We start from the raw sequence: 21,923 nt of genomic DNA on the forward strand, positions 1-21,923 counted from the left end.
TTCAATATCATTATATTGGCCAACGGGATGCCAACATGTTGACTCATGCTAACTCACCCTCATTGTAACACTGATGGCACTGTTCATGTTTGCCTTATGCAGCCAGCCGTGCTTGGACACGCCCCCTTTTTGAGAACCCAATGAGGCAGCATCCTGCGAAAAACAAGGAAGGGATATAACATGCCACCCAGAGCCACAAAAACAGTAACACACACAGTGTGACTTTATCTGTTTCTTTAAGCTCGAACAAAAACAAGTTGATATCCAGCATCATTTCCCACATTAGAGCCCCCGGACGCCTTCCTCCGTGTTCCAACATGAAGTCCATTTTCACCTGACCCTCTCGAATTATTCATGTTTTCCCTCGTCCCTACAGGGCGCTGCTTTAAGACTAAACAAACAAACTCCGTTCCTTACAGAGAGCTCAGACAAAGTGGCAGACTCTGAGATGGAATTCTGGGAAATGTAGGTGAAACCCAATCAGGGGATCGGATAGCCCGGAGACAGGAGTCCTGTGTCTGCTCTTTCTCTAAAGGCTAATGTAGTCCCGGGGCACAAACGCATTACTAATGAGCTGTAAGTTCCTTATCATTTATTTATTCTTCTCGATAGGCCAGTGTGAACGCGGAGAAGCGAGAGAGAAATCCCAAGTGTTGCAATAGGCTTTTGAATTATGGTGAATATAATTTTAATAGCCTGTTCCCATACTAAACCACAGTTAATAAGCAACACCGCATGAGTTTCTTTTTAATAAAACCTCTTGACACACTGAGTTTGAGCAGCTGAATATTAAATAACCAAATTCCTGAGGTGGATGATACTTACTTAGTGCACTTGAATATACACAATATGAAATATCACCCTATAAAGGCAAGCAGATCATCCTCCTCTTTGTGAATGATATGTAGTGAGTAATGCGCTCAAAAGCTTCAAACCCAGCCTCCACCAAAAAATCTAATTTGACTTTTTTTCTGTATGTCACTTACACGTTTTTTATTTATTTATTACTCTGTACAGTACTTGGTTTACAATGCACGTTCAATGCTTTCACCTGCCCATCCTGTCTAAATGAAATAATAATAGTAAACATAACTGGATAAAGTAAAGTCAGTTTGATTATGGGAAGAGTCCGGGTGAAGGAGGGAAACCAGAACCGCATTATCCTACATTATCCTACCCGGTTATGCATTTTTGGTGAGTTTAATTTTTTATTGGTAAATCCAGAACAATGAAGAGGAAAGAGGCACAAGAGCGCAAGGTAGGCTATAGCCCAACGAGATTAAGCAAAATGTACATATAAAATGTCATATGAAAACAAATAAAATAAAATTGCTCAGGCTTGTTCGTTTCAAATTTACACAGCCTTAATGAAAACATTAAGGAATATAACGGAATGCTGCGAAGTAAAAATTAGCCAGTATTTTTGCAACATGCAATACAAATGGCACGGTGTAAGAATTCTTCGATAATATGATGTACAAAAATGTGAGTTTAAAAATATAAGAATATTTTTGAGAACACAGTTTGAGAAAAGTTTATTAGCATTTCGATTTTGTAACCATTTCAGAATAAGCTCCCGCAGATTGAATGAAAAACCTGGTAATGAAGCAGAATGCACATAATGCTAAAAACCATGTTTATATCGTTTCCAGTGTTTTTGTTGAGAAGAAACGCTGTCTGCACAGACGCGGGCTTCTATACAGCACAGCAGGTGCACACAGCCATGTTTAAAAGGTTGGTAAGCGATCAAGTTTATTGAAGCGCTGTGTATTATACTTTTGTTAAAAGTCATTTCAATTTAAACTGCGTTTAGACACAGCCAACGCTATTCTCGCATCTGACCTTAAGTTTGGTCATTAGGACTCTTCATCAATGATTTGGGTAAAGACAAACAGTAGGCCTATTTTTTTCGATTTCGACAAATATTACTTAACTATATTTGTTTTCATAGCCAAATTACTTAAGATTTATTATAGATGTGTGTCATCACTACACAGCTTTTACGGCATTGTTTCTGGTTTTTGTTCAACCAGGGTCAATGTGCCAATTTTCTGGGATCAGCGGTCTGTGTGAATGGGGCATAAGTACTATAAAAAGGTCAGGCGAAACCAAAATTTGTTTAAAAATGTATCGGCCCATGCCTGTTATAACAAGACAGAAGCCTTTTTTACAACAGTACATTTTCGACACAAATATCACCACATAATGATAACAGCATGTTTGCAGACACACAGTGAGGTCTCGTGAGAACTGTCCTCACCTCCTCCTTATCTGCATCTTCGTCCACCTCAAACACGTGACTGGCTAGCTTCTCTGGCCGAGGAACCTTACTGTAAATAAACAAAACACGTGTGAGGTAAACAAAACAAATAGATTTTTACATGTTGTGTTTGTCTCCTCTTGCACTCATCAGTGCTGTTTTTAATGTCAGTGCCATCTAAACCAATATGTGATGTCCGGTCTCTGGCATACTGAATTCACCTTATGGAAACAACTACTGTAAATATATGAAGAAGTGGATGATATCAGGCACGGCTGCCAGATTTTTTATAGAAGTTGAAGTGCAGAATGATGTCACCAAAAGTACTTGAGAGGCGGAACGCTTCCAATAATTATATGGATGCTAATGCGAATTTTCTCTTTGTTTTGAAGCAGATAAGTTTATAATCAACCTTAAGGATAACAAAACTTTCAATGGGACTTTAGCCAAACGATCGCAAGACCATATGTGCTTAAGAAAACGGCATTAGCTGAGCAATGATGAAAGAGTCAGGAGGGTCTTTTTACTCGATGATGAGGATGCCTAGCGTATACAGCACACCCCACCATCATCATCATCCATCCTGCCTACTCTGCGACCTTTACTAAACACACCAGACACCACCTGCACATCTCCACAATGCGATTTGCCAGTTATCGACCGATAAGACGTGATTCATTTTCCTCAGTTAGTGGAGACAGGAAGTGGGTCTGGTCTTCAGGTCTAACAGACTCTTGTCTGAGAGGGGCGGGTGTGGTCTTGTCCTTAAACAGTTGGAGTATTTGTGTGTTGATTGACGGCGCAGAGAGGAAGTAAAGGGAAAAGGGAGGAGGAAGTAGGAAAAGAGGTGCTGATGACGTTTTGTTGTGTGAATGGAGACTTATTTCCTGATTTGGCTCACGATAAGATGTCAGTGTCAACACCGAGGCAGGGCAGGATGAGGACACTGATAAAACTAGTGTTGCAGCTCTTTCTCTTGCACACACAGTGCGGGCAGACAATCACCCCGTTTCAAAATCTATTGACCTGCCTTGTTGTCTACTGCCTATACTACAGGAACGGGCCCGGACGTATGTTAAGTTTGTATTTATGTTTTGTGGCCATTTTACTTCTGTGTTATTGTTTTCGATTTGATTAAAGTTCGTGAAATGTTCGCCGGTTCCCGCCTCCTTCCTTCCCTTTTATGGATCTTTGTTACAATAGATTTAAAAGCGTGTACTATGTTTATAATGTTGTGTTATATCTGTGAATTTGCTATATTTATAATTATGATTCAGATGTTTTGATATATTATTTTCAGAAATGAATGAATAAATCAAATTGTCTAGCTTTATCTGTATTTCCTAAATGTACTGTAAGGACTTCGTGTTAGGACACCATAGGACACCTGTGGCCTTTAATACAGTACAGTACATCAGTGGTACTCAACCTTTTGACTCCAGTACCATTTAAAATCCAACTGTTGTTCAACTAAAAATCTCTCTTTCTTCTGCTTTTTTCTCACTATTATTCACTCTTTTTGTCACTTGTAGGGTTGTAGTGCTCCTTACTTTGGAAGTTGGCGGAAGTCTCCTGAATAATCCTCATACTTGTACGTCACCAAATGCCAGTCAGAGTTGTAGGTCTTGAGGCACTATGCAAGAAAAAAAATCAAACATGTCTCTTCTAAACTGTTAGAGGGTCAACACAAATATACGTACACACTCATATTAAGACGCAATCCCAAAAATGTGTATACATTTCTAGTAATCATGTTTTCCATAGCCTTCTGTGGTAGCTTCTTTTTTTAATAAATAATTCCTTTTGGGCGGCTCTGTATCTCTGTTAATCACTGTCAAAGCTGTCACCACAATACACCACAAACAGACAGTAATATATCCTTTGGGCATTACAGTAAAACGGATTAAATTCTATTTCCCTTGTTGGCAGGACACATACTCAGTCCTCAGCAGTTCTTAAAGCGATAAGATGAACGTAAAAGCCTCCAAAACACAAGTAGATTTAAAGAAATAGATCAACCTAAATTAATATTAATGTCACAATTTATTTATCCCACATGGCCAGCTCACTTCCGTGTTGATCCGAACCTGTGGGATGTTCGTTTTTCTGTAGAGAACTTGGATCGGTTTAATTTAAGGTAATACTGTATACTGAACAAGTCATAAGACTCGGTTTGAGATCTTGAGTTTTAACGTTCTTCCAAAATGTCTCCTTTTGTGATACACTGAATTATTTTCCAATGACTACAGATGGGTAAAAAAGTGATGACAGAATTCTCATTTTTGGGTTAACTGTGGCTCTTAGATTATGTAATATGCAAAATATCTACTAATACACCAAACATTGCTTTAAATGCTTTAAACAGTTTACCCGAAACCGAAAAATTAATATCCCAGATGTATGCACCTTATTTTCTTCAGCTATTCACAAAATGTTTAATAAAAACATGACTTACATCAAACTTACATGGTTCTTATGTGTCTCATGACTAGTATAATATTTTGTAAAAAGTATGTATTGATAAGAAGCCATATTTAATAGCTAACATGTTTTTGTTTGTTTCAATTTCACTAAATTACCTCAAAATATTATTTGAACCCACAGAAGTCTCTTAATAATGCCTTTCATGATGAATGTACATTTTGGAGCTTCACGATGTTAAGTCCCGTTTAGACATATACTTACAAATGAAGTCGTATACCGCTGGTATGGCATGAGAGAGCAAATTATGATTGAATTTTTATTTTGGGCTCAAAGAAATAGTTTACCTGAAATTAAAACTGTCACCGTTTATTCCCCCTCATGTCATTCAAAACCTATACACAACCTTTTTTTCGGTGGAACACAAAAGAAGATATTTTGAGAAATATTGTCAATGGAAGTCAATGAGGGCCGATGTTGTTTGGTGACCAGTGTCCCTCAAAATGTCTTCTTTTGTGCTCTGCAAAAGAAGGTTTGGATTGTCATGATGGTGAGTAAATGATGAAAGATGTTTCATTATTGGGTGAACTAGCCTCATAAGCATCACGTTTCCTCTGTAGTAGTAATAGTGACATTTGGCATGAGAAACACATCCATCATTGAATAAACATTTATTATACTAATGTTGTTATTGCGTACTGCAACAAAAAATATTAAAAAGAAAAACAACTAAACCACCAGCAACTGATGACTTATGGCAAAATCTGATCAAAACAATCTGTTCTTGGCCAGCTCATCTTGTTTGCGTTTCAGTGTGGATCAGATTTAATTACGTCTCTCAGAAAAGACAATGACATCTGGTCAGAGCATGACAAAAAAATGTTTGCGCAATATTTTACGTCAGTAAAGTAAGGGGTGAAGATATTCACTAGAGTTCGTTTGCGAAGTTTAACATACGATCCTTGAGATTATATTGCTTTGGAGTGTGCGTGCACTTGACTCGAGTTCCAGGCAGATGTTTTGATTTGTAAAAAGCTGGAGAACTGCCGAGATCTGGCCCAGCTGCCCTTGATGATGTCATTTAATGGGAGGAAGTATTATTTTACACGCTCCGCTGACGACGCCCAATGCACATGACATATATCCACACAACCCAATTCTGACCCGGACCTCACGCGCACACATGAACATTCTTACACACATGTGTGCATACAGCCAAATTCCTGTTGACCTGTTTTACCGGCCTATTACGAACCCCTCTGGTTTCATGTAATAGTAAGTCTTATATGGTTTAGACGGTTTGATGAGTTTAGATAGTTTAGTAAAAGTCTTACCTCCTGGACGAACAGGCTGCTGGCTCTCTTTTCTGCCCCATCTGGTACTGAAGAATAGAGAGTTCTGCCCTGACGCTTCAAAGTGGAGATCTGCACAGATGCATGTGGAAGTGTTCCAGATATAAGACGCAGGTGAGCATTAGAAAAACATAACTTGTCAGGCGAACATGTTAACGTAAATCTGAACATTTCCTGTAGCAGTAAAACAAATCGCGCTGAATTACGAACACAAGCAAGTGTTCATTCATCATCTTGCACACACACAAATGCATGTATGCAAATAGGGCCTGAGGCCTCAAATATGTAAAATGAAAAGCAGACCACCGGCTCTTATTTACATTAGAATTTGCTCATTGTAGCCAGGGAGATCTGCGCCTCATTGTATTATTCTCATTGTAAAACTTAAATAAGCAAACTATGCTTTCAAAATAATCTCCAGGAACTCATCCCTAACCAGTTTGGGACGTTGGGTTCTGAAGTTTGTTTAGAAGGCATGACTGAAGCGGGCATGACTTCAGACACTGTTGAAGCGTTGTATGTGAGAGAGTGTGTGTTATGCACTGTTGCTTCTGGCAATGGAGATGGAGCTATAGACCTGTGTGTGTGTGTGTGTGTGTGTGTGTGTGTGTGTGTGTGTGCGTGCGTGCGTGAGTGCATGTTTTGGTGAGGGGGTTAGATTAGATTATTCAACTTTATTGTGATTACACATATACAAGTACAGTGTAACGAAATGGGGCTAATAAAAATGTGGACAGTTTGCAGATATCTCATTTAATATTTCCATAGACTGTCGGTCCAGAACAATGATCTCTCCAGCACACCCATTTCTAGAGGAAAACAAGTGGATGGCTCAATTCAGAGAAGCACATCTTGAGAGTTCCCCTGAGAGAATGTTACAGTAATGCTATATAGAGTTGTGTAATGGTTGTGATGGAAAATCCGGCTCACATAAAGACGTCAGAAAACAGATGTCTAACCAGTAAGTGTGTGCATGTCAAAGACAAACTCAACACACCCAACTTAGCACTGCAACAGCTAACATCTGTGCAGGTCCCCTTCATGCAGCTGTCAGAAATATATCAGGAAAGAATAGATGGAAGAAAAAAACTAAGGGAGGAATAGATGGTTAGACATTGAAAGTTGAACCGACAAATGGGGATTCTTACCTGGAAGTCATCAATAGGAAACTGCAGCATATCCCGGAGGACATCACTGAGTATTTGTGTCTTTCTCTGGACAAGAACATTCTCATAATCCAGTGGCTCGATCACTTTTGGTTTTATCTAGAGACAAAACACACACAAATTCAGCAGGAGCAAAGTAGATGAACACATCAAATTTTGCCTCATAGGTGTTCAAATGAACTCCGGCGTGAGTGACTTTCAAGGTTTCTGGAAGCATTGTTACTTTTATATCTTTAAAATGACTAAATCTTTTAAGAACCAATATATATTTTGTTCGAGGGCCATATAGTTCTAACAATATGTAGTAGTCATATAACTATTTATTTAATTTTAAAACCCCTTAAAACAAGCCAATATCTGGGAATGTCACATATATTTGTTTTAGTCTATTTTGTGTAAAAATGACATAATTTGTGCTATAAAAACAATTTAGTTTGCATTATTTAGCTTTTCATTAGCTTTTATTCAAAGCTATTTGTAGTGCATTAGGTACAGTGGACAAAAATCAGTTTTAACTTAAAATGATTTATAAAGTTATTGCCGAAGTTAACCCACTGGCCAAACAGTTGAAATGATCAGAATGGGTCTCTTTCAGCTTAAATAAATGTTTAAGGACATTGTAACTGTTTTACCTGCAAATACCTGTTTCATATCAAAAGATCAAAGCAAATATGATGTCCAGTTCGATCAGCCTTTCAGACATAATGTTCATTAAAAGCCTCAAAAGGTATCTGGTGCTGTCTCCTTTTTATTTGTGGTACAATTTCTAAACACACAATATTCTGTGATGTGACGACAGTGTTCACTATTTAAACACAAACACAATGCCTTTGTGCACAGCTACTCTGTTCTGTTCATGAGTATGAGCGAGAGAGGGGGGGAGGATGAGAGAGCTGAGAGAGAGAAAAAAGTCTCCAAATGAGAAAGTTGAGGAAGAAAGAGAGAGAGAGAGAGAGAGAGAGAGAGAGAGAGAGAGAGAGAGAGAGAGAGAGAGAGAGAGAGAGAGAGAGAGGGGGCATGAGAGAGTTGTCAATGACTATTGTGTTTTACTGTACCAGGCACAGTTCACACACATGGCTTTCCATTTGCCACATTATGATTGGCTAAGGTCAGTGTCAAGCGTCTGACTCATCCAATAAAGATGGAGGAATGGAGGTCTCGGTTACAATGTCCATTGTGACTTCATAGCGTTACACGGACACACAGAACTGAGCGGCAGAACTCTGATATGATGAACAGAATGGTTCCCTCGGGGGGGTTTTGTTTCCTGTTCAACACACGCACACTTTCATGAAGCTGTTTGCCACAGCCTCCCTCAAGTGTTTAAACAAGCAGGCAAAGACAAACGAAACAATCTACGTTTACAACATATCTGTTTAAACACGGTTAACACCGTGACGTTAATCTCCAGCCTAATTCCTAGTTCTGAAGTGATATAAACCAAACATCATAGCAGACAATCAAATGAAATAAACAGAGGAGGGACAGTGAAAACCTTTGGAATATTTCGAAATATTTCGAAAAAAATCAGCAGGAATAATCTCAACAACTAAACTATTTAACTATCGTAAGAATCACAAAACATGTTAAAAATATGCAATTTGATATCCCAATTCAGCAGCAATGATATTAAAAAGGGGAGGAAATAGATATTGAAGTTTTTCAGTAACACTTTATAATAACATTGTATTTTTCAATAGTTAATGCAGTAGTTCACATGAACTAAAAATGAACAATACTTCTACAGTATTTATTCATCTTAGCTAATATTCATTTCAGCATCTACTTATACATTTTACTGTAAGATCAAAAATGTTAACAGTTTATATTAGGCAATGCACAAAGATTTAACATGAATAATTGATTATTAACAAACATGAAAATTAATATTAAATCTCAACAATGTCACAAAATCAGATTTGCCTATATACCCAAGCATGCAATCAAAAGTCAATTTTAAAATAATTTCAATTTTAAATTTGAGAAGAAACCTTGGAGACTAAATTGATTTTCAATATAACTGAGATTGCAGGTTTAAACCAGTGTGTGTGTGTGTGCGTGTGTGTGTGTGTGTGTGTGTGTGTGCGCGTGCGCGTCTATGACCATGTGTAGAGAATTTCTTGGCCGTACTCCACTTATCGCGCGTGTTGATGGGGACTCCCTGCTGAGGAATGCGATCTGAATCCACAGCGCTGCATTTCTATACATTCCAAGCTAAATTCATATACTACATAATAGACGTCGCATAAAGTTCTGTCTATCAATCCATCAAATCTGTTCTGCCAAACAGATTACTTCAAAACTTAAAACAGTTTCTTTATATCTGCCGAAAACAATTCCAAACTCAAACAGACACTACAAAGCACCAGAAATTTGCATTTGCTCTCTGAATAATCTTCATCATGTAGCTCAACTGGTATAGCATGGTGTAAACGACAACAAGATAACAGGTTTTATTCCCAAATAGAGCACATACTAATAACACAGAATCAATGAATTGTAAGTCTCTTCGGATAAAAGCATCATCCCAAAGGATGTAAGGTTCCACCAGAAGAAAGTATTCAAACCTCAACTCTCTGTAACTTCAAAACAATTGCCATTCATCTAGGATCCAAAACAGCCAACCTGAACACAATTCCTATAGGCTAGGTCCTCGGCACAGCCAACACAAACACTGTTTAATGAATACAGTGTGAGACTAATAGGAATTGCCAACACACATTCACACACACACACACAAACAAACATCTTTGTTTGTTTGTGTGCACCGTTTGGAAGATCTGGAAGCACATCCTGACACTTCTGGCACACTCATTTACACTCACACATGTTCATGTGTGCACGATTGCAGAATGTGTTGTGTCAAATGTCAAGATGGAAGAAGAAAGGGAATCTCATTAAACCGCTTCACTCCGTTTAGGTCGAGGGAGGATCTTAAGGTGGGAGCAGACGTCCCTTGCTGTTTAACTAGACTGTAAATCTTGTACCCCTTGGTCTGAATTGCTACACACATGAACACTCACGGTTGTATAGACACAAATGCACACAACTATATGCTGTAGTTCAATAAAATGGGAGTTTTAAAAGAAAAAACGTTGCAAAAAAATGGAGCTGCGATCTATTAAAGGGGGTGTACGTCAATACAGGTGCTACAGTCCGTGATGGAAGCATGTAAAAACATACAAAAAACTGTATAAGAGGTTATATATTGCGTAGTGACATGAAACCAATGTTTAAGACCTTTTATGTAGTATAGAAATATTGACATTTTGTCATGACGACTTTTTCATCCACACCAACCCACATTCTGGACTGGTTTTGCAAAATAATCACAACCTCATTACTGGAAAGAAAAATCTATATTACTTACTATAGTAGTAGTTCACATCAAAATTCTGAAGTGAACTACTCCTTTGAATATGGTAAAATGCAAGTTTCTGTTGTACTGACTGTAACTTATATTGATTTGAAATGTAAAAGTTAATGTTTACAGTACAGTTTCGAAGAAAAAACTCAAAAACATATTCCGGTACAAAAAATTCAGCTGAGGATGAATTGTTCTTTGTGTATCAAATGACTTACCCCCATGGGTGCCGATGTTTCCCCCTCTACCTCCATCTCCCCCAGACTCCTACCCTGCTGTGGAATGTCACACACTGCATCCTTACGGGCGGCTCGAACAGCCCTGCCTTGCATGATCCACGACGCAAACTTAAATGCAAACTATCACCAGTTCTGCTTTTGCCTGCACACCCCGTAGGGATTCCCTGTTTCTGCTTTCCTCCCAGCTGACTCTCTCGCTCTGCTGCTGAACTTTACCATGTGGAGTTCTCAAGAGTGTTTATCAATTCAGACCCTCCCTCTCTTTCTCTCCCTCTCTTTCGTGGCAGAGGCAAAGACCACTCCTTACCACAGCTGTTCTGGTATGGGGGAGTTTGTGCGTCCGCTATTGTTATTGTATTATGTCACACTCATCTGTCCTCCCTCTGTGCTGAAACAGAGATCTTAACTGTCTGCTTCACCTGCCAGAGACAAACAGACGAAAGCTCATGAGACGAACAAATGTGAAGCGAAATAAATGAAGAGATGGAAAGCAATGGAAAGTCCCCCTTTTTGTGACTGGGTTTTGCCAAAAGAATGACAAAGTTGCTAAATAGATTAGTTGTATTACAGATGCAGAAAGACGAATGTATTACAGATGAAATTGATAAGGGTACATTTGTTTTAGAAATTTGCCAGATTTGTAGTCAAGCTATAAAGTATCACCTCCAAATATGTATACTGCTGTATATTTCTTTGTTCTGATGAACACAGAGAAATATATTTGGAAGAATGCTTATAACCATAAAGACTTTTTTCATTTTAAAAATTAAAGTGGCTGAAAGCTACCCATGTTAACGTTAATGTTAAAATGTGCAAAAAGTGATCTCACTGCGTTTTCTGTCCAAACCCAACAAAAGTGAGAGCACTATGCTCTTTTTGTTTGAATAAACATAAAATAAAAACATAAAAAATGATGATCAGATTTTTCATAACATGTTATCATGTTCAAATAAAGGTTGGACCAAATAAAGTTTAAAATATTACAAACCTTACATTTCAGCCTTTAAATTATATATAAAAGGATGCGTAATGATGATGAATTATATTTGATCTGCTCCATAAAAGTTCTACATAAGCTAATAAATCTCAACACTTCGGATATTATGAAATTTTAAATCCACTGTTTGTCAATAGGGTTGCGATATGCCTACTGTCATATTTTCAAACAAAATTAAACCTCATTTTAAATTCTAAATAACATTAGAATTGCGTATGTTGCATAACCCCACTATGACGCAATAATTGGGAAAATTCCCAAGGGCAGGAGGCCAGGGTGGAGACCACAAACCAGAAGCCCCCTCCTCACTGTCTACACCCAACCACAGTGGGAGTCTCACAACTGGGCTGAATGTAAGACAGCTGGTGCTGCATATCACTGATGACAACCTGAAAGACTCTGAATTTGACGCACCCTTCAGTGAAATCAGAGGCTATGAGAGAGCAGTGCATTATCTAGAGATGAGCAGAGAGCTTCAGATTAAAAGCATGTGTGATATGTGATCTGGAAAAAAATATGTTTCTTCAGTATGGAACAAGGAAAGGCTATCCTGTGATCAGGCCACAGTTATGAGGATGGAGATGGACCAGTGAGATCAATACATGGGTGCAGAAGTGATTGAGCTTGTCTTTTTCCTTGTCTGCCTCTGTGAAAATGCTATCGTGGTCTTACAGTTAGCAAGAAAATGTTCAACACGCTGAGTAGTGAGTTGTAATACTCATGTGGGCGACATGAGTTTACATCTGGCTTACAACAAGGATTTGCAATGCAATAGTGAATTCAGTTTATGGGCTTTTCATGTTTTAGGTATTTCAAATACAATACAAAACAATATTTTTGTGTTTTACTTCCCAAAATGCAAAATGGTGACTGGTTGTAAGATTAATAAAGTGTTTTCTGTTCTTTGCGTGTGGACAAAACATCTCAATGACCAATGAAAAGTCAATCAAACTCAAACCTTCTGTTGTGCATTGGAGTCCCTAGATGTTCTCGAGATAATTGTACTGAAGATGTAAAATTACAGTTGTGAATGTTGAATAATGTTAAAAATAATTTTTAATTTGCGAAAGGTGTCACCAATAGGACATTTTACACCCTTACATCTCACAAGTAGCCCAAAACGTAACTCGTCATTGTCAAAAAGGCGACAGCATGCAACATCTGTAAAATGATGATGGTTTGGTTATCAGAAAACAGAATATAAAGTAAATACCATAAATTGTAAGGTCTTCATCACTTCAAGCAACATTAATTAAGTGTTATTTAAATAAAAGGTAGTAATCCGCCAGGTGTGTATTTTTTACCATTTTGAATGTTCTATCTCAGTGGTTCCCCCTTGTGGTACGTGACATGACAGAAAAATTAAAACAAATTTACATTTAGTTTTTTCAACACAACCTCAAACTTTTTTGATTGAAAAAGCTAAATAAATGTCAAATGTATATTACATGTGAAATTTTAATAATATTTTATGCAGAAATGTTTCTTTAAAATTGGACTCATAACTCGAATATGAGTAAGAGCAGTAGCAACGTATTGCAACATTAATAATAATAATAACAATGATGATAATCATAATACATTTACATAAATAGTAAAAAAAACTATATAAAATTAATATTTATTGTGGTATGTAATTTTCTATGTACTAGAGTAGGAATGTCTATTAAAGGTGTAACTTGATCCAAAAAGTTTTAGACCAACTGTTGTATCAAAATCATGCAAAAGATAATCTGAAAACTATTTTAGAGCAGAAGTAAAATATTAAGTATATATCAACTATTGTCAAAATTTGGATTACAATATCAAATTTGAGATACCGCTTATCCCTACGCTGTTTATTTAGCATCTTGTTATTTTGATGCACCCAGGCACACTTACTAACCACTGCATGGGGTTAAAAGAAATACATAATACATAAACCTTCAGGCATACTTCCACACACACACCCACATACACTTGAAGAATCCTTCTTATCATCGCACTGCTACTTCCCAAAGTGCTGAGTAATACTATTAGAGGAAAGACTGCAAATCTGCTCATGAGAAATAAATATAAAGGCCCCTGCTGTAGCACAGCATGCATTAAAATAGCAACAATGATGGAGAGTACAAATGAATGCAATTTAAAATAAAAACAAAATAGGCATAAGTATTACCGATGATGCGGTCTGTGCAGGTGTGATTGACAGAGACTCTCTGCGACTGAGTGAATCTTCCCCTTCTGTTGTTTCTGACCCCTCCAGCTCTGGTTTACACACATATCCACAGTTCCTGTACACAACACGCCGCAGTCCTTCGAACAGCATTAGACTCGCTGTGCAACCCATAGCACCTGGTCCCAAAAACATATACACACTCTTCTTTGATCAGATCAAAGTTGGATCCTTTCAGTTGGCTTTTCAAAGTTCCTTCTCCAAGGCACGCGTCCGAAGTCCAGTGAGAACCAGCCCAGCTTTCAGATATTAAGCCCCACAAACCTCTCCGACCTGGGATACATCACTCCCTCATCCGGCCTGAACCAGAATTACATCAGAAGGCAAAGGAGGAATCTTCCTCGAAGATGACAGCAGACTGACTTCATCCATTCAAATGAGAGAGATTCAAAGTAAGCAGCTTTCTAAAAGAAACAGCCCCGGGGACAGTTAGGATAACACGTCCTTCACAAGAAAGTGACTCTGCTCTGTTGAATCTAGGGCACGAGGGAGAGAAGTGCTGAGGATTGAAAGAGTGTGGTGAGCTGCTTTCGGAATCAGTGCTGGGCGTCGACTTCTCCACATCCTAGAGATGCTGATCTGCTGATCTCTCTCTCTCTCTCTCTCTCTCTCTCTCTCTCTCTCTCTCTCTCTCTCTCTCGTGCCAGGCTCACTGTCTGCTTCCTCTACAGCCCCCATCTCTCCCGTTCTCCTTTAACATTGCTGTCTCTGTGCTTCTTGACCCACATCTTGCTCGCACGGAAACATCTGAGCATCCATTCATGTTAACAATAACACACATGTAAACATCTTACACTTCATCCATCAGTTATTTGAAAGAATTCACCTACATTTAAAAACCTTTTTCATTGTGTACTCATACTTGTCTTTACAAATCTATGCGCCTTCTCATGTTTTATGGAAGACGCGAAGAAATGTTTTTAAGAATGTTATAGCTGCTTTACTTATATTGACAGTGAATGGGGACAGATGCTTTTAAGCATCCGAAATGGAAATATGAGTGTCATAAAAGCTACTTGAGAATCTAGCTAAGAGAGAGAAAGTCATTCGGGTCAGGAGTGACACAAGGATGAATAAAGAATTTTTGGAAAGGGTGAACTAATCCTTTGATAACTAATACACACAGTAAAAAACGTTGGGTTATTTTTTGAACCCAAACGCTGTGTTGAGCTGAGCGGGTCATTTTATTGGGTTCTTTTTCACCGTTGGGGTTGTTTTTGTGTAACCCAGTTCGATGGGTTATATAGGTTGGGTCATTTTCACTGACAGTTGACGCATACCTGACACAGGAGTTTTAAATCGTCTCAGGAAGGAGCAGCTTTCAACAACGACACATTTTTGGATTTATCAGGAGAAACAAGGTGTGTATCAATATTTTAACCTAAAAGATATTATTGTTCACGAAAATGCAAAATTGGATAATTTGCATTGCATTTTGTTATTAAAAGTAATGCTAGCTTCGTTAGCTTTTGGTTTGCTCGTCCATAATAGTCTTAAAAGTCTAATGGATATAGGCTAGGCTTTAATGGACTAGTTTTGATGCACTTATGTATTTATGTATTATGTTGCTTTAATTGCTTCCAATGTTTCCTCATCTGTAAGTCGCTTTGGATAAAAGCGTCTGCTAAATGACTAAATGTAAATGTATATGCGAGTCCAATTTATATTACGATGTAAACATTTTCTATGTTCGAAATTCAACGCTTTCGTCTGAAATGTGACTTACATCTGAGTTATTTTTACTGTTAATTTACTATAACTGTCATGATCCTGCCTCGCCTTGTCGTGGTTTTCGAGTCTTGTGGCAGGATCATGTCAGTCCCATGTGTTTTGTGTGGAGAAAGAGCATTGTTTTGGTTTAAGAAGCCATGCTCTCTCTCCAGTGTCGCGTCCTTTAGTCCCGCCCCCTTGTTTCCCCGGTTAGCGGTCCATTAGTGTTAGTCTTGTCTCCAGCCCTGATCCATCCTTCCCTTAGTGTTTCAGTCCCCTCACCTGCCTCGTGCAATCCTCCTGTTAGCTTTCCCTTAGTGTTTCATCCTTGTCACATGTGGCCACTCTCCCTGTGTCATCAGTCCTTGTTAGTGTTTTCCCTTTATCAAGCCCCAGTTTTCCCTCTGTCCCTTGTCGGTTCATTGTCATTTTGTCATTATCGTACCTCCTCACGTCACCTTGTTGGATTATTCCTGTCTATGGATTATCGTGTTAGTTCCTGTTCTAAGTTTGTGGATTTTGTTTGTTTTGTTCCCCTTGTGGAAAGTTTTAGTTTACAGTTTTGTCTTGTTTTAGATCATGTTCTCCCCATCGAGGGTCTTTTGTTTAAATAAAGTTTTTGTTATTTAACTCTGCTGCCTGCGTTTGGGTTCTGTCCACACACCGTGACAATAACGTTATTTGTAAGTTAAGCTTGTCATTTTAGCTGAAATAAAAGCCCCTCTGTATCCCTGTTAATATTTCATCAGGCACTGACACAGTCACCCACTTCAGAGAGTAAATGACTCAGACATATCAGGGATGACATACTAAAACAAACATGACCGCATCTTGCGTCCCTTTCTTACTCCAACATGACATCACAGGACAAAAAGGTCAAGTGCACGTAACCGAGGTGTAAATGTTCTGTATTTCTCTTCGATTGCACAATGCCATCTAATATTAATAAGTTATAGAGCTTGCATGCTGTGTAAGTGCTCACCGATGTTAAGGCTTTGAATCAGACAATACGACATTATATTTAGAACAGATTTATCCAGTTTGCGTTTAATGCTGGTGTATGCAAGCTGAGTAACATTAACACTGATAGGTGCTTGTTGATTGCCTCCACCAATGAGATGTGCTCCAGTTCTTTTGGCATTCTTTTGGAGTTCTTTTAAGGGGCTGTGTGTAAATTTTGATCTTCAGATGTGTATAAACACTTTACATAATGAAGCGTTATATTTATATTACCCTACAATGAGCTATTTATCATCATGTTGTTTCTACAGTAGGCCTAAACGGACAAACTGCTCTACAGAGCGGCTTTCGTAAATACGTTATCTCCTTCGGAAAAGAAGCGAAAACGTGATGATGCAACTCGCAACCTCACCACTGAATCCCCCTAAATTTCCTACACTGGACCTTTAAGAGTTAGAGACACACAACTTTTAAGGTCATCAAAATGGACCCGTCCCTCCTTTTTAAGTCGATTGGATGTGTTAGTTTAGACTGATATGAAGATGAACGAAGATTAATGCACTCACTGTATGGGGGGTTTCATATTCTTTTGAGGGTCTCTTTGACCGAGGAGAGACTGCGGGGAGCATAAACCTAATGAACATCAAGCTGTGGATGTTTTTTACAACACAACAGATACATCCCAGCTCAACATCAAACGCTCTATAACACACCCACACACAGTACACACACAGAATGTCAGCAGAAGATCAACAGACCCCATTTTTCAAATAGACCTTCCTTTAATGATTTTAAACATTCAAACTTCTCATGAAGGTAAATGTGATTTAGTAAAATATAATCAAGGCTGTACAAAACCTTTTGGAACGTACTGTATTGGGGAGTACAGATCAAATAAAAGGGATAGTTCATCCAAAAATAAAGAATGATGTCATTTATTCATTCTCATGTTATTCAAATGCTGTATAGGACTCTTTCCTCTGTGGAACACAAAAGAAGATATTTTGAGAAATGGCTCAGTGTTTTTTTTTTGTTCAGTCCATACAGTTGAAGTCAATGGGTCCAGTGTGGTTTGGTTAAAGACAATCTTTAAAATATCTTCTTCTGTATTCTGCAGAAGAAAGAAAGTCATTCAGGTTTGCACAATGTTTTTAAACTCTGCGCCTAAACCCAATAATAACAGAGTGATCATTGCTGCTTTCATCTAATTCCAGTTTGTTCTTTTGAAAGTCTATTTCCAACATTTGTTTTTGCGAGTCTGTATTTTAATTGCTCCATTTTTGCTGCTTGGAGGCGAGTTCTGTGCGTATTGTTTTGGTTTGCGCCTGGATTTGATTTCGGAGCTGAACCGGGTGGTAGGGTTACTGACGTCAGAGGCCTTATGGTCCAAGAGGATCCTTCCAAAAGCGATGTAGCGTGTGCAGTTGCCATAGAGATAATGCAATATTGCGAATGAGTCTGAAAAAACTTATTCATTTACAAATCCATAGAGTGTATCAAATATGGAAATAATTGCTGGCAGAAAAAAATTTGTGAATTCGCCTGCAAGTTGAATAATTAAACAGCAGGTGTTTCGTGAGAGAAGATAAGGGCAAAAGTTGTAGAGAGAGAACGTGGGAATACAAAGAGGAAAGAGAACAGAATGTAAAAGTGCATTAATGATTCAATGTACTTAAAAGTAGAATGAAAGCTGAAAACATCAGCACACAATTAGCTCAAATCAATAATGTTTTAGAGAGTGAATAGTCAGAAAGCTCTCTGTGTGCACATGCAGCTGGGCTCTTCTGCCACCTACAGGCAAATAAAGAAAATGCCTTAAAATAAAAATTTATATCGATAGATGCTTCAAAAGCACAGTACATTTTATCTCTGAGTTCATCTAAACATGACAGCCCCATAGGACTTTCTTCCGTGGAACGCTCAATGAAAGTAAATGAGAACTGCAGCTGTCTGTCACTAACATTCTGCCCAACATCTTTTCCGTTTGTGTTCCACAGAACGAATGAGTGTTATAAAGAAACATCTCCATTTGTCAGGGCACTGGGGAATTCAACATCATAGACCACATAGGGCCCTGTGCGGGGGAGAGGTTACATAAGGACAGAGCGAGTTTCTCACACGGCTGGAGTTTGGCTCAAGTTTAGCAGCCAAAGACTCTGGTTATGCTCACACTTTGCTTGCACCAATCTAGCCGGGAGCTAGATTACAGGTCAGAACACAGGACAGAGTTAGCTTTGTTCCTCACACGGACCCCCGGGCGCTCACTAGACCCTGTCAAACCCAAACTGTGCAGAATATTGAACGGACAGGAAAATAATCTACTGAAGTACAATGACAATGCAGAGGAGATGCGCCGTTTTCCAGTTTCAGTTTTTCTCATTGTTTTGGTGACGTGACAACAGAATTATTCTTGAAAAAAATTGAAGAATTCTGGAGTCAAACTGTACATAAACAAAAAACAGAGAATCTCAAATCTTGTGACTCTTTTGTGCTCTTGGTAGGGATACATTTCCTTTCTATAAAACGTTTCAACCTATTACGTTATGTAAAAAACCTCAGATGTCAGGAAAGTATGTCGTCATGCTAACGTCTGTTTAATTCTGGACGACCAAAATTGGATGATTCAAAAGTAGTCTGTGCTGGAGATGTGGACAAGGTGCAATATGTGTGAAAATCTTATATTCATATGAAAAATACTAAGAAAATCATGTCCATGAACACAAATAAAAAGATTTATACATTTTGTGACTTATGTCTAGTTTGTCACGAATTCCTGTAAAACTATGTTGTATCGCCAGAGGTTTAAATGGTGCAACATTTTAATGGCAGTCTTTCTCAATTTAAAAGCCCTTATAATTACATACATTTATTTATTTATACATTTCATGATGTGTAATAAAAGTCCCATAAAATATAAAAGTCCCATTGCTTTTACAGTTACAGAATAAAACCCAACCATAACAATACATAAAATCCTCTGGGGATGTAGTACAAGATTTTTCGGTAGTACAGAGTACCAGGTTCACATCGAAGCCACAAACATAAACTAAAATCATCATTTCATGCGGATATAAAGTATTGATAAACTAATGTCTGTTTACTCGCATATGCAAATATCAGGCCAACCACCCAATGGAGGCTGCTTGTTCTCAATGTAAAATAATTGATATGCTATTTAACTTATTAAACATGCGCTCCACACTAAACAACCACACAAATGATGTCTGTCAATTATATACTTATTTCCAAAAAGCTTGTCTGAGCTAGTCAGTGAAACATGACCATGAGAGAACTGCAAAGTCTTTCAGAATACTCTCCCATTTTCAGAATAAGAATTAATTGCATTCATTTTCAATTCAATTTCCAATCTCTATTAGATCACTTCAAGGTTATCAGTCACAGATCCTATTCCTCAACTGTTATTGCGAACATGCAGAACCCTTTGTTGGTGTTCAACAGAACAAAGAACTAAATCTACGGTAGTCAATGGTGACCAATAATTGTTTGGTTACAAGCATTCTTGCAAATATCTTTCTCATCAGAACTAAGAAATGTATACAGATATGGAACAATTTGAGGGTGGGTGAAGGAAAACAGAATTTTCATTTTTCCCATGGCATTACGGTATAACAAAGGGTCAACTGGTTACACACTGTAGATCTTCAGCAAATGGTGGTTTAACTGTGACCCAATGGCTGGTTTAACTTTAATCTTACAGCGCATACACAGTAGAAATATAGGGCGCCAGTGTGAGAGATAATCCACTTCTTAATCATAGGCAATCCTCTTTAGAACAGTCAAGCACTGAAATACTGCACTGCATCAGAGAGAGCGTATCAAACCTTCCTTTCAAAGCAAAATTAGACTAATATATACTTTGTATTGAATGAAAAATATATACGATAAATGATAAATATGATACATTTTTGTAAAGTGAAAATGTAAATGTACTGCTATTATTATATCTGCATAGTAAGAGATATTAAAGAAAAACTCAATTTCCTACTGTACATTAGAACTCTGAAAAATTGAGTTCACCTTAAACACTCACTATTGGGCCAGGCTCTGTATACAGTATTTCACGTTCCTACAGTCGTGTGTAGTACAGAATGCATTATGGGAAATGATTGACTTTACTTAAGGAGTATTAAAACAAGGGCTGGTTTAATGACTGTGCTGGCACTAAACATGCAGTTCCCTGTGATGCCAGCTGACCTAGCACTTCTCAAAATGGAAAATATCTGTGTGCATACACCGGAGTAAAGCCCAGCAATCACTGACCGAACACCAGTCACAGACCATATAACATAACAATACACTGGACCCCTGAGGTACCAAACAACAGTAGCAACAGGACTGCCCTTTGACCTCACTTGCATTTGCTTCTGTTTAGACTTTAAACTTTCAAAAGTTCTCTGCTCAAAAGTCATTTGAACATACAGTTACCCAATACCATAGAAACACAATATCAGAAATGTTAATTAAAAACACTTAAATTGATACAAAACATTGGTTGCCCGTCACTGATACCAGATTTGGATGACCCCCCAACCAAACAACACCATAGCACCACATAGTTCAACGAAAATCAAAACGATAACATCCATCACCCTCATGTCATTTTAAACCTGTGTGACTTTCTTTCTGATACAATAATGTATAGCAATATAGATTTGGTCTCACAAGCAGAGCAGATTAGAATATTTAAGCAAAACTGCTGAAACGATTTGCAGCTAAACGCAGCTGAGGCAAGGAAAGCTACGACAGCTTTAATAATGTTCATTTCCGGAAGCACAAAAAGAAGAAATATAAGAAAAACAGTAATGTGTTCTGTGCGTGTCTTCATGCAAACCCGACACACGGCACTTCTGGTCAGAGTCAGACAGACCTGCTTCAAAGCTCACGGGTCTCAGATCAAATCTCTTTCTCAGCTGTCTGCTTTCTCACTCGGTCGTGGGTCAGCTGGGTTTATGTAACAATGCTGTTTCTTCTCTCAAAAAGCTGACTGAGGACAGACTGCAAGACAGAAAAAACTCAAACAGAGACCTCACAGCTAACTGTGCTGCCTTTTATCATCTAGATGGGTGACGGGCTAGAATTGGGGGACGCAATGTTTTATATTTCTTCTTGTCAGCGTCAAAATTCAAGTCTGCATTTCAGTGTGTGAATCAAATTTTAAATCTTGAAACAGAAACAAAGGCATGAACATTTTTAAAATGTGTCACATTTTAAAGGTTCA

General features: G+C 38.2%; 1 protein-coding gene across 5 annotated transcripts in view; it reads right to left on the reverse strand.

Annotated features, from left to right (window-relative positions):
• Positions 1 to 21,923, reverse strand: part of dock9b (dedicator of cytokinesis 9b) — a 56,784-nt gene that overhangs the window by 28,173 nt on the left and 6,688 nt on the right. For 3 of the 5 annotated variants that reach the window (XM_079460201.1, XM_079460199.1, XM_079460198.1), the window contains exons 2-6: positions 7,182 to 7,298; positions 6,016 to 6,105; positions 3,811 to 3,893; positions 2,261 to 2,330; positions 58 to 153 (exon numbers count right to left, since the gene is read on the reverse strand). In XM_079460201.1, coding sequence (XP_079316327.1) covers positions 58 to 153; positions 2,261 to 2,330; positions 3,811 to 3,893; positions 6,016 to 6,105; positions 7,182 to 7,298 — 456 coding nt within the window. Of the gene's footprint in view, positions 1 to 57; positions 154 to 2,260; positions 2,331 to 3,810; positions 3,894 to 6,015; positions 6,106 to 7,181; positions 7,299 to 10,781; positions 11,020 to 21,923 lie in introns of those variants that run through there. The other 2 variants (XM_079460200.1, XM_079460197.1) reach the window with 1 other exon arrangement.

Source organism: Barbatula barbatula (assembly GCF_947034865.1).
Source record: "Barbatula barbatula genome assembly, chromosome: 7".
Lineage (NCBI taxonomy): Eukaryota > Metazoa > Chordata > Actinopteri > Cypriniformes > Nemacheilidae > Barbatula > Barbatula barbatula.